We start from the raw sequence: 20,546 nt of genomic DNA on the forward strand, positions 1-20,546 counted from the left end.
CTCCACGATTTTTTTTATAGTACGACAATTTAGGCAAAATGAGGATTAGGCCAAATGTGTTTCCATATTTCGCCTAAAATGGCGGACAAAATCTTATCTTCTATCTGTCATAAAAGTGTCAGATAATTGGTTAGGCGAAACGAGGATTAGGCCCAACGATGCAACATCAATTAACATAATTTTAAAGTTTTCTTTCATTTTAAGTTTAGATTGAAATAAGATCATTTTTATTTTAATGTTTCATTTTAATTTTATGATGAGAATATATAAATAACATTAATATATAAATAACGTTAATAAGAATACAGTATATAAATAACGTTAAATTTTAACGTTTTGTCTTTCATTTTAGACTCAGTTTAGATCAAAACAATATAATTTTGTTAACACATCTGACCTGTCTTTTCAATATTTTGATTACATTATAATAGAGAAAAGGTCTTCTCTCGCAGTGAGAGCAAAGTCAGTAGATAGCAGAAATAAATCATGTACATTATTAAAATTATGTTTTTTTTTTTCAGTTTTGTGATTACATTACAATTACATTACAAAATTTTTGCGATAATATCATCGTAATAGATTACAGAAAAACAATATTTGTAACAATGTTTATTATATTAAAGATAAATACAGTCATATACTATCAACAAAATAATTCATCATGATAATATAGACATTTAAAAATATGAGGATGATATTGTATCAACAGAAATGTAAACAAGTAGTATCGAACAAAAATAAACACACAAAGTTTTCCAAAGAAATATAGGAGGCAGGATGTTCAGACATGAATTTATTATACATTAAAAATATCTTAAATTACAATCAAATTATTAGCTCAGTAAGAAGTTTTAGAAACGATATATTTCATCTGTAAATAATTTTTCACATACTAACATATCATATAATGTATTATTTAGTACAGTAGAGCGTCGATTATCCGAAGTAATTGGGGGACATGGGTGTTCGGAAAACTGGTTTGTTCGGATAATCGAACTGTACATGTTTATTTGCCAAAAAGAAGTACTGTACAGTAAATTTATTCATAAAAAAAGTGTGCTGATTGTTGAAACACAGCGACTGGCGTCTTGGCCGGTCAGCAGCGCCTTATGAAAGCCCCATTAGAAGCAATGTTTCGCCAGCGGTGGCTCAGTGCGACGACTACTGTGGAAAACTTGGTTTGGGAGTGAGGGGGATGATGGACGGTAGGGTGGGAGAGTAACAGGTGCGAGCGAGTACACAGTTCGGTTAAGCGGTCGTTCGGTTGACCGACGTTCGGATAATCGACGCTCTATTGCACCTAATAATATAATGGCATTTTATTAATTGATAATTCTTTTCGTGCAAGTAGGAAAATATGTTGAGAGAAAAATGAGTGCAATTAGCAAATTATCTACCCAGAAGTTAATTTTATAAAGATATTGTACGAAGTTTGAATGTTTTAAGCTTAAAGTTCAAAGTATGTTGAATTGTGATAATAAAAATCAGTTCAGTTCATGTTTAGTCATGGCAGTCACCTTTCACGAAAGGTCCATCTGATCATAACATTGAGCAAAAAAAGATGCAAATTTATTAAATTTCTTCTCAATTACGAATAGAAGTAAACTCTTTCAAATAAAAGTAAGTAGCCTGGATTTTTCAATACCAATTTACACTTGAATTCACACTAAACAAAGCTAAAGTTACAATTAAAATATCGGTTTAGTAAGAAAGTTACAAACATTATGTTTAATCAATAAATAATTCACCACAAGACAACACATTCATACATCATATACTAGACTATGTAGCACTTCTAATCGATTATTAACCTTGTTCTTTATAGTACCAGTAAGACTCTTAGACTATAGAATATAGGTAGCTAAGAACTCGGAAAAATTCGATATCTTGTCCAAGTCATATGTTACATTTATTCTCGTAACTGTCCATTATTGTGCTTACAAAGTCATTAAACTATTTTCTTGGTCCTACCACTATAACATGTTCCAATTTGTATCTTCTAAAATTCTGAATTCTTTCATTGTCGGAAACTAAAAACACAAGTGATGGAGATCGAAGAGAAAGGCAAAAAATTTCGATCAAAATATAAAACTATTTCGAAATAATTCAATTAAAATTACTGGCCTCATACATTCTAGGAAGGAACTCATATTTTACTACAGACGTTGACAAACCTCTCACTATACATAATAAAATATAATAAGTTAATACATTAAACTCTGGAGCAAATCTTCGTATGTTATGTAGCATATCTTTTTATGAATGAATAGTTTGACACATTTTGTTATTCATTCATTAAAATCAAAATTAGAAACAAAAGTACTTTTTTCTGACTAGACATTATATTGAATGAAACAATGAGGTAGTTAACATCTTCATGAAATGTTCCCTTAATCAGGTACACTGTATTCCATGAATTACTTGATTCCTCAATAATAATAATTCGTAGGTTTTAGTAGAATGAGCTTCAAGTATTAATAATTTTCTATGTGAAAAGGTGGTGATGACCTTGTTTTCAAATAGTAAGTTCCTCTGGCCCTACAAAAGAAAGATGGGAAAAATTAGTTGGAAACCTCTGCATATTTTAATATTTTAAATCATATTCTCAGAAAACAATAATAATAAATAAAGAACTATACGTATTCCAAAGTATTGCATTCCGCTATACACTGCAACATTCCTTCAATATTAAGCTATCTTAATCAAAATAGGATTAAGGAAATTTCCACGCAGAAATGATGTATTGTCGACATCAACATAGTCTCGACCTATATTTATGTAAGGCGGCCAAGAAAATTTAATGTACATTTACCAAAACTGTAATATACTCCTTTCGATTTTAGGGCCTCTGATTCCTTGTGGTTACACCACTGTTTGCTGGTCTGTGAGAATGCATGGAGACAGCTTTTAACTCATTAGCCGGCAACACCTCCAGATGGGAATAACAATTTCCCTACAGCTGTGAATTGCTGAAAAGTATCGAAATTTGTTTTATCATAAGCAGTATGTTTGAATTACGATTATTTTAAGGAGTTTAGTTTACCAATAACTCCTTTATGTATTTATTCTACTTGTTCAATTGGCCGTCTAGCAGACACAAAATTTTAAGAAGTACTTGATGAACCAGCATCAATTTTGGCAGAATGTAGAGGATCATAAGTTAGGAAACGAAATGTGATCCATTCAATTGATCCCAAGATGCGCACAATCAAAAATTGGTTCCTCATGTATTTCTATGGTAGTAATTACGGATATTATCATTACTTAATAGGCTACCCGCAGGACTGTTGGGATTAGCTGGTTAGTAAAACTCTCAGATTGCAAAACGCTAATATGGTAAGTGTGGGTGATTAGGGCCACCGTTTGAATAGGGCCACTCTAAGATAATTCAATCTGGCAACACTGGACAGCTTATGCAGAATGTAAAACGCCACATGGAGGGAAAGCTTAGAACGCGAGAAGTGTTAGTGAAACATGTGGATGCGTGTTGGGTGTGCTGTTTTCATTGTATGAAGAATCGAAGTTACATCCTTGAAGGTAAGCTGTTCGAATTTGGCTAAAACTTAAAATGCATTGTTTGAAATATTGTATATCAAATAGCATGTAGTTTTCCTAACAATGAAACATTTCTTTGTGTAAGAGCGATATTTATGGAGCAACAGACAGTCACTTGTTTAAGGTCATTCAGTGCATGGAGGTAGAGTTGACATCAAATGATATGAAAATATGTGTAAATTCATAGGTAGAATTTACCTATGAAAGACATAAGATTTCTTAAAAGCAAGACTTGCAAGACTCTTGCAAGCAAGACCAAGACCAAGGGTTCCAGTACAAGACCAAGACCAAGACCAAGACCAAGAGTGTGCAAGACCAAGACCAAGACCACCCGAGTCTTGGTCTTGGTCTTGCATTTGCTCATCACTAATTTCACCAGCTTATCAAAGGAGAATTCCTCCGTTGCTAGAGAAATTTTCCTCCCATTTCATACATATAATCTGTATAACATCAGTGTGTACAAAAAAGGCTTTGGTATATATCTGAAAAAATTTCCCCCTCGTAGAAATCTTTATTCGAACCCTTATGTTTATATGAAAGCCCATTAGAAATTATGTATGTTAGTTCTTCAAATTTCAGGCCCGGAAACTAAAGTTGCCGAAAAGGAAGCAAACAAACCTTTTGACGAAAAATACGTAGAAGCAACTCTAATTTAGTGAGGAGAATATCCGTGTACTTCTTTTCGGTAATAAAAGCAGCAACTCTTTCTAGTTTATCTTTCTCTTGGAACTTGGAGTAATTCCCTATAAAATTTATGAGAGGTGACACTGTCTTATCTTAAATCTTTTACATCAGTATTGTAAACTTTAAATAATACGCTGATTTTGGTATCTACCTTATTTCAAAGTAATTTAAAAAGTCAAAATTACAAGTGAGTGAATTTGTAAATGGTATTGGTTTTACTGCCAATGGTATTTGCTAATTGCACGTTTCTTGCAAATAATTACTTCTTGATTTATTATATATTTTAATTACAAAACCCAAAGATATTCTTTGAATTTTTCTTAGTCATTAATGCATTCGTGTAGCAATTATTGATACGTTGTGCATTCAAAATTGCATGTTTTAAAAATTAAATCACTTTGAAACTAATTCTAATTAAAAAAAAATATCCAAATGTTGTTCCAATAATTAATTATTATGAAAAATTCAGTATAAATTCAATTAAGTATTGTATTACTAGATATGCTCTTATTGTATTTTTTAAGTAGTTAAACAATGACCTGAAAAGTAAATTTAATTTCGTTATCATAGCTGTTAGCATGTACAGTAAATCTAAATTGGTTTGACATATACATTTACCATATTTCAGATTTTGCATGTTCACCTGTGGTGCTTGGGATAGAAACTCAAAGATTTCATTTCATTTCAGATTTTGCATATTTGTTTGAGTTATATTTGCTTTATTTAGTGTGAAAAGTTCTAATATTTATACTTAAGTTTTAAACTAGAAAGCACGAGTTCTTAAGTTATGATCCCATTTTTAAAACAATATTGTCACAATTTTCAACGAGCAATGCTAATACCAGCTGGTTACTTGGAAATAACAAATTATAAAACAGTTAACCGGCTGATTTAGTACCGAAATATAAGTTTATTTTTAGATAACAATGTTTTTGAATTGAAACAAATTGCTTCGTTAAAGAGCTGAAATAGTATAAAGAGCACTTACGACCCAATTTTCTGCATCATCGTGATCGACAATAAAATCAGCTTCGTCATCGTGGCAGTTATGACTTATGCGGAATGATAAATTTTGGAAATTCTTTACGGTCTTTACGAACACTTCTAGACATGTACAAACTTTCAGAAATAGAACTTCAAAAGTACAGTTTAGAACAGGTTTTCTTAACCTATTTTATATCACGATGACCTTTCATCATTATCTTCTTCCCAGCGATCCCCGTCAGTAATTCCCCATTTGTAATCAGCTTTCTGATAATTGCTACTTATTGCTTACAGTTATATGTATGTATGGTCTTCATCTTGAATTGTATCTTAATATACAGCTTTGTTGTGTTTGTATGTTTCCTGCGTTTAAATATGCAGTTTTCACCAGTTTAATTCCTTTTCTATTTCAATGGTTTTGAAACTACTTTTTAATAGTTCAAAACTTTGCTTAATATGTTTTGCTCTATTTGTAATAAATATCTACAAAATATGATAATAAGTGTGTACAAAAATAAGAAATTAGAAGTAATCTTTATTATTATTATTTTTCTCACCGCCGTTTACAGCCTTATGAATTCGTCTCGTGGTTTCCAGGTTGAGAAATCCTGGTCTAGACTGAGATCACAGGTCAGCGTTAGAATGAACAGAAGGAGGAGAATTACCATGATAGTATTTCAACATGGTGTTTTCAGCACCATGATAACTATGCTGAATTGAAAAAAAGGTCCTCCAGTACCAATTCTTACCTTTAAATAACTCTAATTACTGTCAAATTGCGTAACGTATTTTTCGTGATAGTATGTCTTACTTACTTTAGATATCTTGATGTGGGAAACTGATCTCAATTCATTTGATAGGATTTCTTCCACAAATTTCGCAGCATATTTCGTTATTTCTAGTATGTGAGGTTTTACGAGCTATGTTCAGGTATACTTAGTAAATTAAAAATAACAAATTTCAAATAAAGAATGAAACCAAACCTCGCTTTTGCGTACAATACCAAGTGAGACTTTAAAATAAGTTGAACGTTCGTGTAAGACTTACATCCTTGGAGTAGCGTATCCCATGGGAACTGCATACTTATGATCAGAGCACATATTTTCTTCAAAGTCTTCCCAACTTGAACAGGGAACTCCAATAAATCCTTTTTCATAAATCAGTGACTCAGCATAAAATTGCCAAGCCCTGACGTGACTGCATGATACTGAAATAAATATAAAAGATACGGACAAATAAACAAAAGTAAACAAGTGTTAGAATTTTGATTGTAACACATCTGAACGGGACACTTCTATGATATAATCAGTACTAATATAATAAAATTCCAACCAGTGAGATATGTATGTTTAGCCGTCAATGACCCAGAAACTAGAAAGTACTCTGAAACGTGCACTTCAACAAAATTTTTACAATGTCTTTATTGGAATCTTGAAATGATTACATATCATCAAACTTTATGATAGTGATCACAAGGGCACAAGCTAGTTGGTATATTATTAGTTTAAAATATTAGTTAGTTTTAAAAATTAATACTACGGTACCTGTAATAGTGTGCTGTTAGTAAACTGACCACACAGAAGATCAATCTTGTTAAAAGACATACTCGACTAAGCACCTTAAGCCTAACCATAGTTTCATTGATTTCGTTAGTTCATTGGGAAAGTTTTTTTCTTTATTTTTCTTATTTTTTTCCGTCTCATTTCCTGAATTTGAGCTTATTAGAAAGTACGACAGTGCACGCACTGCCAAGTTTAAACTATATTACATTTTATTTCATCCTATCGATAATAAGCAAGTAAGAATAAGATTATAATAAATATTTAAACTAGTTAAAATTTCTTCAGAATTTGGAAAATACCTTATCACTTAATTATCAGATTAAGCATTTTAAATCTAATGTTCACAATAGGAAATTTTGCATTTTTGATTGCCAACTACTTTACACTAGGAATAGGTTCCTTACTTCCGAAAGGAACAATCCAACACCCGGGCTGTGGTATAGTCCCTCCATTAGGATAAAAGTCAGCGTGTCCGCTGGAGTCGTGTAATCCCATCCCTGATGTCGTGTGAATGATGTCCACAAACTTCGCATCACTACGATCAAGGCGATCAGATGTGTCTTCGGTCAAGAACAAGATACCAGCTGGATCCAAAGCTGAAAATAATCCAACGCAACAGAGTAATGGTTTGATTTATACTATTGAAGCTCAAATTTTAACAATCACAATTGTCTTTCTATTATGCTTTTGTAGTTATCATCTTGGCTACACGTCTTACGAAAAATTATATACTTGAGCTATGAACTTCCGCAAAAAGGAATTACCTCTATCTTGCTGAGTAACTATGGAAAAGACTACTTATTGAATTTTACTATCATGATGTTTCCAAATTCTGAACTGAATGCTTTTTATCCGTAAAAAAAAAAAAAAAAAGAAAAAGAAAAGAAAAAGAAAAAGAAAAAGCACACTGTGGTTTCTTCTCTCATAAGAGCTGGTCTTGCTTAAGAGCGTGAAACTAGTCATGTGTGAATGAAATTGACATGGTTTCTAATGAATGAAAATAATCAATTCTTCTTTTTGTTTTAAAATATAAATAAAGTTTAAGAGTAAGGTGATAAGGAGTTATATTACCTGCACAAATATAAATAGCTATTACTCGTACTTTACTATATATATGCAAATTAAAAATAAATATGAGTTATTACTAGCGAGGATGCTTAAAACTTGTAGATAAATACATTTTAATAGGAATTAGTTACTATATAATTTACATATTTTAGATATAATTATAGTAAAGATATCACCATCATTCGATATTTTCAATCTTAAATAACAACTTTCTGTTCATTCGTTCATACAAACCCAACACTTAAATTGTCGTGATTATATGTAGCTTGCTTGTGATAGAGTCAGGTACAGCCTTCCTATATTCGTACTAATAAGCTTCTACTCACTCAGTATAGCTAAAATTGTATATTTAAATCAATCATTGTTGACCAGTGTAATTACAAGTTCTTAATTCAGAGGTAGTGTCTAATCCTAGTACTGTGACCGTTTCTTTTTCATTCTTGATGATTTGGTGATGCAATTAACCAAATATTCCACTTCAGTCTATTATGCCCCGCAACTGGGCGTAACAGCTGTCTTGATATTTTGTTTACTTTTTTATTTATTGTTTGTGATTATCATTTTGTATAAGTTTGTTTTCAAAAAGTTGGGAGTTTGTTAATTGTTAAATGGTGACCTGTTCTATATCTGCACCAAGATTTATTAATAACCGGAATGAAAATAGTTATTTTAAACGAGGTACTGTATATTATATATCTGTACCGAAAATACATTATTTTATAACTACTAAGTATCGATTAGCGAAATGACTTTCTTTACGGTAACAAGAAGAAGAAATATAATTTGAAGTAAAAAAAATCAGGATAGCGATAAACAAGTGCGTTGTCTCTGTAACTATTGATTAGAAGCAAAATAATTGGATTTTAAAGTGTACAAAAAAGAAAAACACATTGTTATAATCTGGTAATATAATTTTAATAGCATTTATTTAGAAAATATTTGTTAAAACACTGAATATATTTAATTATGGAGGACAGGAGAATAATAATTATGATTAACAAAAGATCTTCTTCTCGGGCTTAAGCTCTTCTCCCTATATGCTTCCCAATAACTAAAAATATGTAATTTTACGATAAACCATAATGATTCAACTAAATTCCAGTAATTCCGTAATAATCTTTTGGCAGACATGGAAGCTATTATGAATGATATCAACTCAATTATATATTTATTGGCTTAATATTTATTGTAAAAAAATACCTACGATATATTTTAATGGCATAATATTCCTAGTCAAAAGACGTTAACGTTTAATAGCACGACGCTACGTATAATCTATTTAAGTTATGCAAATTCAGATAGAACATGTTATTCTTTGTGAGGCAGTTATGAGATCATGTCTAGTTTATTTAGCAACAAAACAAGTATATGTACAACATAGACAAAAGGTTTTATTTAACATACAAGATGACGATAATATTAAAATACATAAACTTATCAAGGATTAAATGAAGAGTAGTAAATATAATATAGTAAATAAATATGTCCGATGTGGAATATACGTATTAGCCTTTTCGCTGAACTGTTGTTAACCTATGATGTTAGCTGGAACAGGGCATGGATGAAAGCTGTGAAAGAAGAAGTTTAAACACATATGATATGAAGCTTGTGTCTGTTGCTTTCAATCTAATCTTGTTCATTTATTGCATACCTGTGAATGTATCGTTGGTTACTTTCACAAAAGTTAATTACTTACGAATTAGATGAACATGATATCTACAATATTAATACATATGGAACAAAGCCACTATATCGACTACATCCCAAAATTAGCAATATGAGTAATATTTAAATGCATGTACTATTCTAATTTAATTACCCATAGGGTCTACTCTAATTCATCTAACTTATTTTTTTTTCTGGAGATACGCTGTTAAGAATAAGAGAATCGATACTACTATAAAAGCATGTGCTGGGAAATTCATTTAGATGTAACATTGGTATTTATTGTCCAGTTTCATTTTAACTTCTACAAATAATTTGATCTGCATTGTTCCGAATTCAAGATCTCTATAAACAAGATGTGCCAAAACTTTGTTTCTGTATTTATTTCTTTAATTTCAGAGGTTATCATTGATATATTTTTTAAAGAATAGTGTATGTTAAAGTCTTTCTTCAATGACCGTATTAATCCACACAGTGAGTCACGGTTGTTATCTCGTACCATGCAATGCGATCGAGAAATCTTCACGATTAATATTGCGATCTCATCACCGAACTTGGATTTGAAATAAATAAAGTTTACCACGGTTTTCTATACGAGGTGGCGACTCAGCATATCTACAAGGGCCAAGCAGCTCAGATGTCATAATATCGCCTTCGGTCGATGGAATGGATGACTGCTGCACCGGAAGATCAGAGAGGAGCATTACAAGTCTTCTTATAAACTGTGAAAAGTAGTCGTGTTCTCTTCCTTCTTGGCTAAGGTATCTTTCTTCGCTGGTAAGCCACATCTGATGGTGACCAAAATTACCATTCAGTTCAATATACCGGTAAGAGAGAAATGGGATGCAATAATCCTGCTGAAAATTTGAAAGGAGGAAAACACGAAACAGATAAATCTACTGAAAGACGAAAATAATGGTGTTTTGAACAAAGAGAACAGCGTTAAAGATGGCATTTGGACGAAAACAAGTGGTTAGTTTTAGCTACTTAGTAGTAGATATCTCAAATAAGAGGGCGGGGAATAAAAGTAAGTATAGATGCAACGAAAAAAGCCGTCAGAAAAATGAAAAGTGAATTTTGATAGTTGGAGGATGAGTTAAGACAAGTGAAATTCGTGCAGCAGTAAAAAAAAAATCGTCCTTCATTGGATGTTTATTCTTTATGTTCAAGATTGACCTCTAATAGCTATTTAAATGGTATTTATTTTGCTTTTGTTGTATCCAATGGTTTTGAAATTCGATTCTCCATAACTTTAGAAACTCAAACCCATAACTTAGGAAATGTAAATCTGCACAACATAAATATTTCACACCCTTATATCTCTGGTTAAGGTCTACCACCGTAGCAAAGTTAATCTTGATCGAATTATTCACATACAGATAGATTTTTGTTTTTCAAAATATGGCGCAAAATTTCACATGCTTTTGTAGTACGTAAAGTTCTTCCACCATACGAAGTTCGGCTTCATCGGATGACTTTTTACTTTCGAAATATGACCCAAAATTTGATCATCGTAATATGGGAACCTAAACCTGCACGATATAGTATTTATACGCTTATACACCAAATCAACGTCTAACACTATGCCAACTTTAGTCCCGATCGAATGAGTTCGGTTAAACTCTTACGATACAATAGTGTCCTTCATTCTTCAGGAAGAGTCAAATGAAGAACTTAAAGGATTAATCGAAAACTTTGTGTGGAATATGCCGTTGAGTGACAAAAGAGCGCGGTATATGAGAAGGAGCGGTGAGAAGCGTTAAAGCAATGAAGAGCATAACAGAATGTTAGCGTGATGGAAATAAAATCCAATAAGAAGTATTACCAAAAGTTGCGAAAAGATAAGCAATGCTGGTAACAGTTAAGAGGAAAAGAATCAGGTTATATACTCTGGGTAGGAGCAGTAACCTAAATAAAGCAATGGGAAGTACAGAGGAAGGAGAAAAAATAAGAAGGAAAGGTACTACAATAGACGGACAAATTGGAACGAAATAATTGCTTCGTCAAGATGAAATTAACTGGTCAGTCAGCCAGGTAACGAAAGTGCATTTGTCTACGTCAACCTTTAATCGTTATCAGTTGAACGCCGGACAGCTCACACACATGCCTTTGATCAGTTACCATCGACCTGCAGGCATTTTGACTGGTAGATATTTATATACTCGACTGAATTCCGCTTTATTTTGTTCTATATCTAGGTACTGGTGATTGCATTCGACGGAGATTTCGGGGTAGTGAACACAATCTGCTGAAGTGTATTGTCGAATAAAGTAGTCTGAATAGGCTGAGTAGGTGTGATGGTGTACGATGTCATTATGGATTTCATCTGCTAGGTCTCTACATTGACAATAGCCTTATCACTTCCCGAGAGGCCTAAATCATAATCTTCCTTAAGACATCTCCAGATATCACATTTTCACAGGACAGTCCTCTGCCGTATGTATAAGCAGTGGTGCTATTCAGCCGTTCGGACCGGTTCGCTAAAACTGGTTGTTAAAATGTTTCGAGTTCGGAGAACCGTTTGTTATACCCAGACATAACAGTAAATTTTACCCAGGAACAGTAAATTTTAGTTTAACTATCTTTGTTTTTATATACAAGGTTAAACAGCTACAGGGTTAAACATATGATCTCTCAGAACAAGGTATAAGTGCTTATTTCTTAATCTCAAATACTCAGATATCAAGAATGAGAACTGAATTCACATTCACATTCATGATTCATATGAATGTAATGTGGTGAATGTTATTTATATTTGAAATGCATACATACGATTATCATCAATTGTCGATCCATTGCTGGATTAAGGCCTTTCCAATACTTTTTGACAACCATCTATCTTGGATAATTCGTTTCCAAGATATTCGTCACGCCACTTTGTATTAGGATGCTGTGTAGATCCCGACTTGTCACTTGTGGTACCCAGTAAAAGATTTGATTTTGTCTACCTTGTATGGTTTATTTCCTCAGAAAGTTATATCTATCTATTTACGTATCCATCTACTCTCTCTCTGTATATATATATATATATATAGAAACGCTTGTTAAAAAATTAGAATAACATCACTGTGTATAAGTAATGTACAAGCTTGCTTTTCTGGCCTGAATGGTCGTCTGATATATCACCCATTAAATGTGTGGGGCATGGCGTCAACTGATATGTCAACGAATATATTGTTTGTCACAGATTCCGAGCAGAAAATGTTAGTCTTGAGGCGCAGTAGGTAGTTTCTCGGCAACAAATCCAATTCCTGCTTAGATGCCATGCCATATGGACCCTCTAGTTGCAGTACGTAACGTTTGCACGGCATTCTAACTTATGAAGGTTAGCAGTGTTGTACAGTCTGAAATTTTAATCATTTCTGTATAATAATGCAACGAATCTCTAAGGTAAAATTCATATCGCTCACATGTATCTTTTTTAGTGTTACGATTTACATAAACAGTAGAGTAATGATTATCTCAATGCCAGAAGAGGAAAAAATGAGAATCATTTCATAGGTAATAGGTGACTGTCAAGGTCATATGCAAAATTAAGAAGGAAACTTGAAAGAAATAAAGTGCTTTTACACAAGTTAGCATGCAAGCAACTTTTATTATTCTTTTGCACGTGGACATAGATGAATAAGAAAGTGAATAATACATTCACAATCAACCTGTGCGAACGAACTCAATATCTCGAATTTGAAAACATTTCAACAGTGAATATCAGAAATTTTAATGTCATATAAGGATGTAGGCGCAGTGCTTGTTTTCTCTATGAATGTGTTGAAAGGATACAGAGGTTAATATTTTATGTACAATAGTTACTGAACCCGAATAGATATGCTAGAGTGTTGCAAAGTATTGGTGAAAATCCCCTTGTTCTTTCGAAATTCATTATAACTAAAGTGTGACATTTAATATAAGTGATCTTTATAGGCTGAATTATTATTTATCTGCTTGAATTATTATTTTTCAACAAGTGTCAAACTTGATGAATCTATAAAAATTGGTATTCTATCATTGTAACTGCAGTCTTTGAAACATTCAACCTATGAAAGCTTTATTTTGTTTGTACATACTTCCTGTTCACCATTACTATCAAAATAATCAAAACGATTTCGTATGTTTACCTAAAATTAACCCCCCTCATTCTACGGTCTCCATAACAGTATCCTGGTGCCATGACTGCTTCAAATATATATTTATATGAATAATTATATTGTAGAGGTTAACTTACTGTGGAAGTGTATGGTGATTACGTTCAAAGAAATAGTCTTGGATCTTGGTTGATTTTTCAAGGGGAAAAGGTATTATATGTTATGCACCTATCAGAATGTGAAAAATTTCATTAAAAAAAATTAAGTTATTTTATATTATGATTCATATAACAGAACTTAGCGAATTAGTGGTGTTTAATTGTAACCCATTCAATCTTCAGAGAGGGCTCTAAACGAGACGAAATCTGATTTTTTGTAAAAATGAATAATTATCTTGGATGATGTACTTTTATATACAATAGCAGATTAACAAATTTTCTACCGCGAATAAAGGAACTTTCTATAGCAGTCGTTCTCAAAATTGCCTCATGACATGTTGTTTGTTTATTTCTTTATTGAAGTTCAGCCCCCCTTTCATCACCAAGGACATATAGGGCTCGTATCTACAGTTCAAGGTGGATACCATAATATGTTAACATTTTTAAGCTCTCCCACTGGGAATCTAACCCAGTACCACATCCCCAAAGGCTTACATATGGAATAACTTGAACTAGATTTAAAATTTTACATTTTCATCGTAGATTTATTGATAATTATAAAGGTAGCCAAGAAAGTTCTATCGCGTTTTCACCCACCACCTTTGAACACTTATATGTAACCTGAGACGTATATAAGGAAGATCAAAAATAGTCCCCATCAGCACCGACGACCTTCTGCCAACGTTCTGGAAGGTCACGGATTCCATTGCAATTGATCTTGATGTACCGTGAAGTGAAGAAGGTATCAAGTACATTTTCACCTCTACTATGGATTTAAACTGGTGTCCTCTAATGTGATTGCCCAAGGAATGGAACAGGTGATAATCGGACGGTGCAATGTCCGGGGAGTGTGACGGATTCCATAGTGTTTCCCATCCAAGGCGTAGAATGATGTCCCGGGTCATCCTAGCCACGTGGGGCTTAGCGTTGTCCTGTAAAAGGAGGAACACTTTGTGATTCAGAAGTGCTGACTAAGTTTTAAGTTTTTCTTGAACACGGCTCAACCAATGACAGTACACAGTTGCATTAATACTCTGATTAGCTGGTAGCAGTTTCCGATGGACGATGCCACGAGCAGTTCACTAAACACATAGGAGGACCTTCTTCTGGTGTAGTGCTAGTTTCGGCTGTTTTGAAACCAGGTCATGGGATGCTAACCAATGATAACGGAGCCATGAAGCTTCGTACAGGACCCACGTCTCATCACATGTCAAAACTCTGTCCAGAAATGGCTCCTTCCTCAGACAAGACAGCAAAGAAACACAGGTGTCTGCTCGCGTTGCCTTTTGCTCCGGAGTCAAATCATGTGGGACCGATCAACCCAACTTGTAGTGCTTCCCAAGTTGATAGAGGTGCTGCCGAATGATTTCTCTACTCACACTGAATTGTAGTCTCAGTTCCTCATATGTCGGGCTACTGTTCGCCTCAATTCCTGCCTGAAGATCTTCATTTTGTACATGTGTTGGTCTTCCGGCATGAGGTGCGTTTTCGAGTGTTTCATCACCGTCCTTAAACTTCCTAAAACCACCGCTACACTACCCGCGTAGTTACGACACTCTCTCCAAAGGCCTAGCATATCTTCCGCCTCGCTGCATTAACGTTTGACCCTAGTTTGAACTCGGACAGCATACACACCCTTATGATACTCTCTATAGGTCCAATGTTCACTCTGTCCTTACGCACGTTCACGGCGTAACTGAACTGACACAACCAGGTAGTTTATTGGATATACCCACACCAATAACTGACCTTCGTGTTACCTTCATTTGCATTCAACTCACGGTGTGAGAGCCAATTGAACACAGACTCCACAAAAAGCATAAATACTTCCTTGGTTATCTTTATAGTAGGCAGATGTTGCCACTCTTAATTTCTGACAATATAGATCTTTACACTTACAGAAAATGAATGAAGTTAGGATCCCATTGTAAAAGCAACTGATGCTGAAAATAGAAGTTCAATTATAAAACAGACAATGGGAAGCCAAAGCTGCTATTACGATATATGAAAACAAATCAGTCACTTACCTGTAATTCTTTCCATCTTCCCAGATTTTACATTTTTTCCAGCAATACCTACAGCATGTGCTCCTAAGCTCATGCCTACCAAATGAATGCTTCTCAGAGGAACATCCTTTGCCACCAAGTAGTCAATAAGCTCTGCGGTGTATCTTCCGACAGGAACTGTATTTCTTGATGCCACAGGGTACCATGGTCCAGCTGCTAACTCATTCCAGTCGACTAGTATTATATTATGGTCACCCCGTTGCATGTAAGCTGAAACAAACAGGAACAATAGTCCAATTCTTAATGAATCATCGATGTTGTCCGGCAACGGTAAAATGTAGTAAACAATTTTGTTGATGTGAGACAGTGATATTGTGCTTATTGTAAAATAATTATAAAAGAATGGAATGTGCTGTGTAGTGTATGGTGACGATTGTATATTCTAATTGTGGAACTGTCAATTGCAAAAGATTAGTGTAAACACACTAAGGAGATGTTTGCAAAACTTAAATAACTCTTCTGGATAAAATTCAGGTTTCATGACGTCGTAATACACAAGAATGTTTTCACCGATTCTATGAATTATGTAGGAATACAGTATTGCAATGTTGCACGTTGGTTGTGACTTTGACGGTGAAGGGTTTCACCTTGGCAAGGACGCTGTTTAGGGCAGACTCACTTCAAGATGAATCTGGCGTCTCCTTTGGTACTGAAATATCCGCCATACCCAACTGATATCTCCATTCCGCTATACAAAATAATTATTTCGAGGGGAAATTCTCTGTAAAAGTACGTAAAACAGTTATTTATGGTTTAGGGCAGTCACGCAGTTACTGCAGAACATAAATAGAAATGGGTTCCTTTATGGCATATGAGGCCATCCACAACTGTAGTAGAAGAAATGGGAGTATTCCATAAAGAAACCGTTATAATCATAGAATTCAATCATTTCTAGAAACATGAATATGTGTTGCTATTATTTACTATTTAATTATTTTAGGTGCACGTATCCGGGTTCAATTCCCCGGTGGGAGAGCATAAAACATTTAATTTCACAATAATTCGCTGTCGTTAATTATGTCTCTCTCAGCCTAAAGGGACATTAAACTAAAAAAAATCTTATTTCATTCAACTCTTTTAAACAGGAACTATAGGAGATGATAAGCAGCTTTTTGTTGAAACGAAAACAAGACTCGACACGTCGAGACTTATTCGAAACTGATGTCTGAGACGTTTGCGTGTTACTTGCCACGGTGTTACTTGCCACTATTGGAATTTCGTGTTACTTGCCACGGTTACCTTATCGCATATTTATCTGTCTATGACAGCGTGTCCGTTGTCACGCACCTGCATCTAGATTTGACCTTGAGGGGGTGGGTGTAATTTCCCAAGCAATTTTCAAAGCAAGGCAATCACCTGAAACGCAAGAAAAACAGCAAATTTCTGATTTAAGAAATAGGAACCTTGTTACAGAAGCGTCACTTCAAATTTTGCTTGGGGAAAGATCCCTTTAAGTAAGTAAAATTTCGCGTTTTTCACTGATTTGCTACTATTCTGTTGATAAAATCTATATAAATCTCAAACTCAGGGGGGCAAATGCCCCTCCCTGCCCCCCTAAATGACGGCCCTGCCTTGTTACATTTATGCGTGTCACAAAACTCACAAAACTCGCACGAAATACAAGAAACAAAACAAGATTCTGATGAAAGGAGTATTCTTGCAAATCTACACAAACAATTGAAGTTCTTCAGTAATTCGAGCGCTCATTTTGCCGCCTGAAAGCATGGAAGAAACGCAATGATTTATATATTATATCACATTCGATCCATAATCCTAGGTGGTTCCAATAGGAACCTTGTCACTTGCGCGTCGCACGTCATAATGATTATAAGTGGGGTTTGTGGTGGACAAACACCATGTAGATGGGGTTTCCCATTTCCTCCCACTTTCTTCATCTTGCCATTTCATTAATTCTTATCATCGCCGTCTCCTTTAGCCTACCCGGCATAACCGTGGAACAAAACTCTAAGGTTTCATTTCATTTTCATTTCAAAATGTAATAGACTCCTATGTAAATACCTGTGTTATTTTTTCTTGGCTGGGAAGCTCATTCCAGTTTCTTACAATAGCAAAACACATTTTTTTCCCACAATTTCTTCTCTCAATTTATATCTGAATATTCTTGCAAACTTTTCTTTTTATATAACGCTGGGTGTTTCTCTATTTCCTCAATTTTTCATTGTCTTTACCACTAATTAAAGACATACATATATTAGCTTCCATTGCGAACACTTCTTTTCATACTCTACACACGGAGCGAACTGTTATGTGAAAAAACTGGTAGAAAACATCAATTTTTTTTATCTCTCTGCTTGGATGTACCTCGGCAACTTTTCTGCCGCCGTCGCCGCAGTGAGCGGACTCCCATAAGACTTAATGCATTTTTAGATGTTGCCCAACTGTTTCGTCGCCAAGCTATTGCCTTAGGCGTACCGCTCACTGGCAACATTTTGTCGGGCAACTATCTTGTTGCTCTGGCTAAATGCATTGAGTCTTATGGGAGTCCGCTCACTGAGGCGACGGCCACAGAAAAGTTGCCGAGATATCTCCAAGTAGAAAGGTAAAAAATAAACGTTTTCTACAAGTTTTTTCACGTAACAGTTCGTTCCGTGTGTAGCGCATGAAAAGAAGTGTTCGCAATGTAAACTAATACATTCTTTGATTAGTGACTAGCATGTCTTTAATTAGTGATAAAGACTATGAAAAATTAATTGAGGAAATAGAGAAACGCCAAGCATTAAAGAAGAAATTGTGGAAGAATGTGTGTTTCGCTGTTATAAGAAACTAGAATGAGCTTTCCAGCCAAGATAAAACAACACAGTTAAATTACTCCCACCCCCTCAAGGTCAAATCTAGATGCAGATGCGTGGCAACGGACACGCTGTCATAGATAGATAAATATGCGATAAGGTAACCGTGGCAAGTAACACGAAATTCCAATAGTGGCAAGTAACACCGTGGCAAGTAACACGCAACGTCTGAGACTCGATCTGGATGATACTAAGTCCAGTTTCGCAAGTCTCTGCCTTGTGTTGAATATTGATTTTAAAATGCTGAATTTACGTTTACCAATGTCATAATATGTAAGATATTAGGTCCCACGGAAAGCAGTAATCTTTGGCTTACCTACGAGAAAAGGGGGCAAGGGTCACTCCGAAGAACTCGGCGCACTGAGAATATGTTTTAAACATCACAAACTGGAGTTGGGATTCACAATTTCTCTCTTTCTTGCCAGACACTTTTTTATTCACAAAGGCACATTGGGTGTCATATCTGCAAACTAAACATGCTAATCAAAGATATTTCAATTTCCTAAAAGCTTAAAATAGTATTTCGTTCAGTTCATGGAATTGCTTGTTTCGAGCTCTTCATTAAATTATATATTATTTCTGCAGGATGTCGGAGATATACTAACACTTATAGTCCTATCGCTGCAAGTAATTCACATGGAAATGACAACGATATCGCGAGATATTAGTGTTCCATATTCAAGGATTCTATGTAAGATTTTTGCTTTATGGTAATCAAACTGTAATTGTTTGTTTTCTCAGAATGTTTTTATTTCCACTCACTTCCCCATCATTAAACAAATTATTATTTAATCATCATTACTAGAATTGGAATATTAGGTGCAAAATTGAAGTAGAAAGAAAGGTGTAAGAAAGGTGCGAGAAAGCTGCACAAATCTGGTTCAAAAGACACGAAAAATTTTAAAAGAAGTTGCAAATTTCAATTGTAAATATTCATGCAAATAGTTTCTTCTCAGCCAATTTCCCATCCAATTTATTCCTCTTTTAATTTATATCTAAAATTGTTCTTTTCCATCCTACCCTCTCAGTCTAATTCCATACTTTTTCACATAAACTTTTCCAAAACTTCCAGTCTTTTTTTCATCCCTTTTGCGCAATGTCCATGTTTCTGTTCCATAACACAATGTTATTACAGTTCAAGTTTGATTGGACAATATTATTACAGTGACTGTTAAACATTTTAACATATAACATTTCATTTTTCTTCAGTGAGCCTGAACTTCGGTCACTAAGCAAATATTTGTATGTAGGAGAGCACTCAACAATATCAATTGGTGATAGACATGATTTGTCAGTTTGATGTTATCACCTCAATTTACTTTCTGTTCAATATCTTTCCCCTAATAGCGGCATATTGTACAAATATACGGTATCCTCTTGCTTACTATAGAAATCAGTACGGAGCACACGTTATCCGTATGCTACATAGGCACTGTCCTTAGATATTACATCATGCCGTTGCAGGATGTCTGACATCTAACAGTTTTCCGTATATCACATGCATATACTTATGTTACCTTCGTCAGCTATATGTTATATACGTCCATTTGTATGTGAGATCCTGACCGCCTACATTGTTTCATACGAAAAGTACGTATAGATGAAACACTTATACAGGAAGTATTATAAAACATGCGTTTTCAGTTATACGTCTGCTGTACGTTAAGTCCAAAAACTACTGGAATTACGCATGTAACCTATCTTTTTAAGTACGCCACCTACATTTTTTTCCAGTGTGCATTAAAGCAAAAGTAATACGATGTCGTACAAATAAAATCAAATGAAATCTTTAAGTTTTACGTTCCACGCTTATGCTGGTTATGCTAAAGGAGACGATGATGATGAGAAATGAGTGAAAAGGTGGAATGAAGAAAGTGGGAGGAAACAGGAGAACCCAAGGAAACCTACGCAT

At 34.3% G+C, this 20,546-nt stretch overlaps 1 protein-coding gene across 1 annotated transcript in view; it reads right to left on the reverse strand.

The window, feature by feature from the left end:
• Window positions 1-263: 263 nt before the first annotated feature.
• Window positions 264-20,546, reverse strand: part of LOC145684710 (lipase member H-A-like) — an 81,262-nt gene continuing 60,979 nt past the window's right edge. Inside the window, exons 4-7 of the mRNA XM_081757086.1 lie at window positions 15,786-16,034; window positions 7,190-7,381; window positions 6,271-6,430; window positions 264-2,538 (exon numbers count right to left, since the gene is read on the reverse strand). Of these exons, the coding sequence (XP_081613212.1) occupies window positions 2,475-2,538; window positions 6,271-6,430; window positions 7,190-7,381; window positions 15,786-16,034 (665 nt within the window). The 3' untranslated portion in view covers window positions 264-2,474. The remainder of the gene's footprint in view (window positions 2,539-6,270; window positions 6,431-7,189; window positions 7,382-15,785; window positions 16,035-20,546) is intronic.

Source organism: Thermobia domestica, chromosome 5, assembly GCF_964235325.1.
Source record: "Thermobia domestica chromosome 5, izTheDome1.hap1.1, whole genome shotgun sequence".
Classification (NCBI taxonomy): domain Eukaryota; kingdom Metazoa; phylum Arthropoda; class Insecta; order Zygentoma; family Lepismatidae; genus Thermobia; species Thermobia domestica.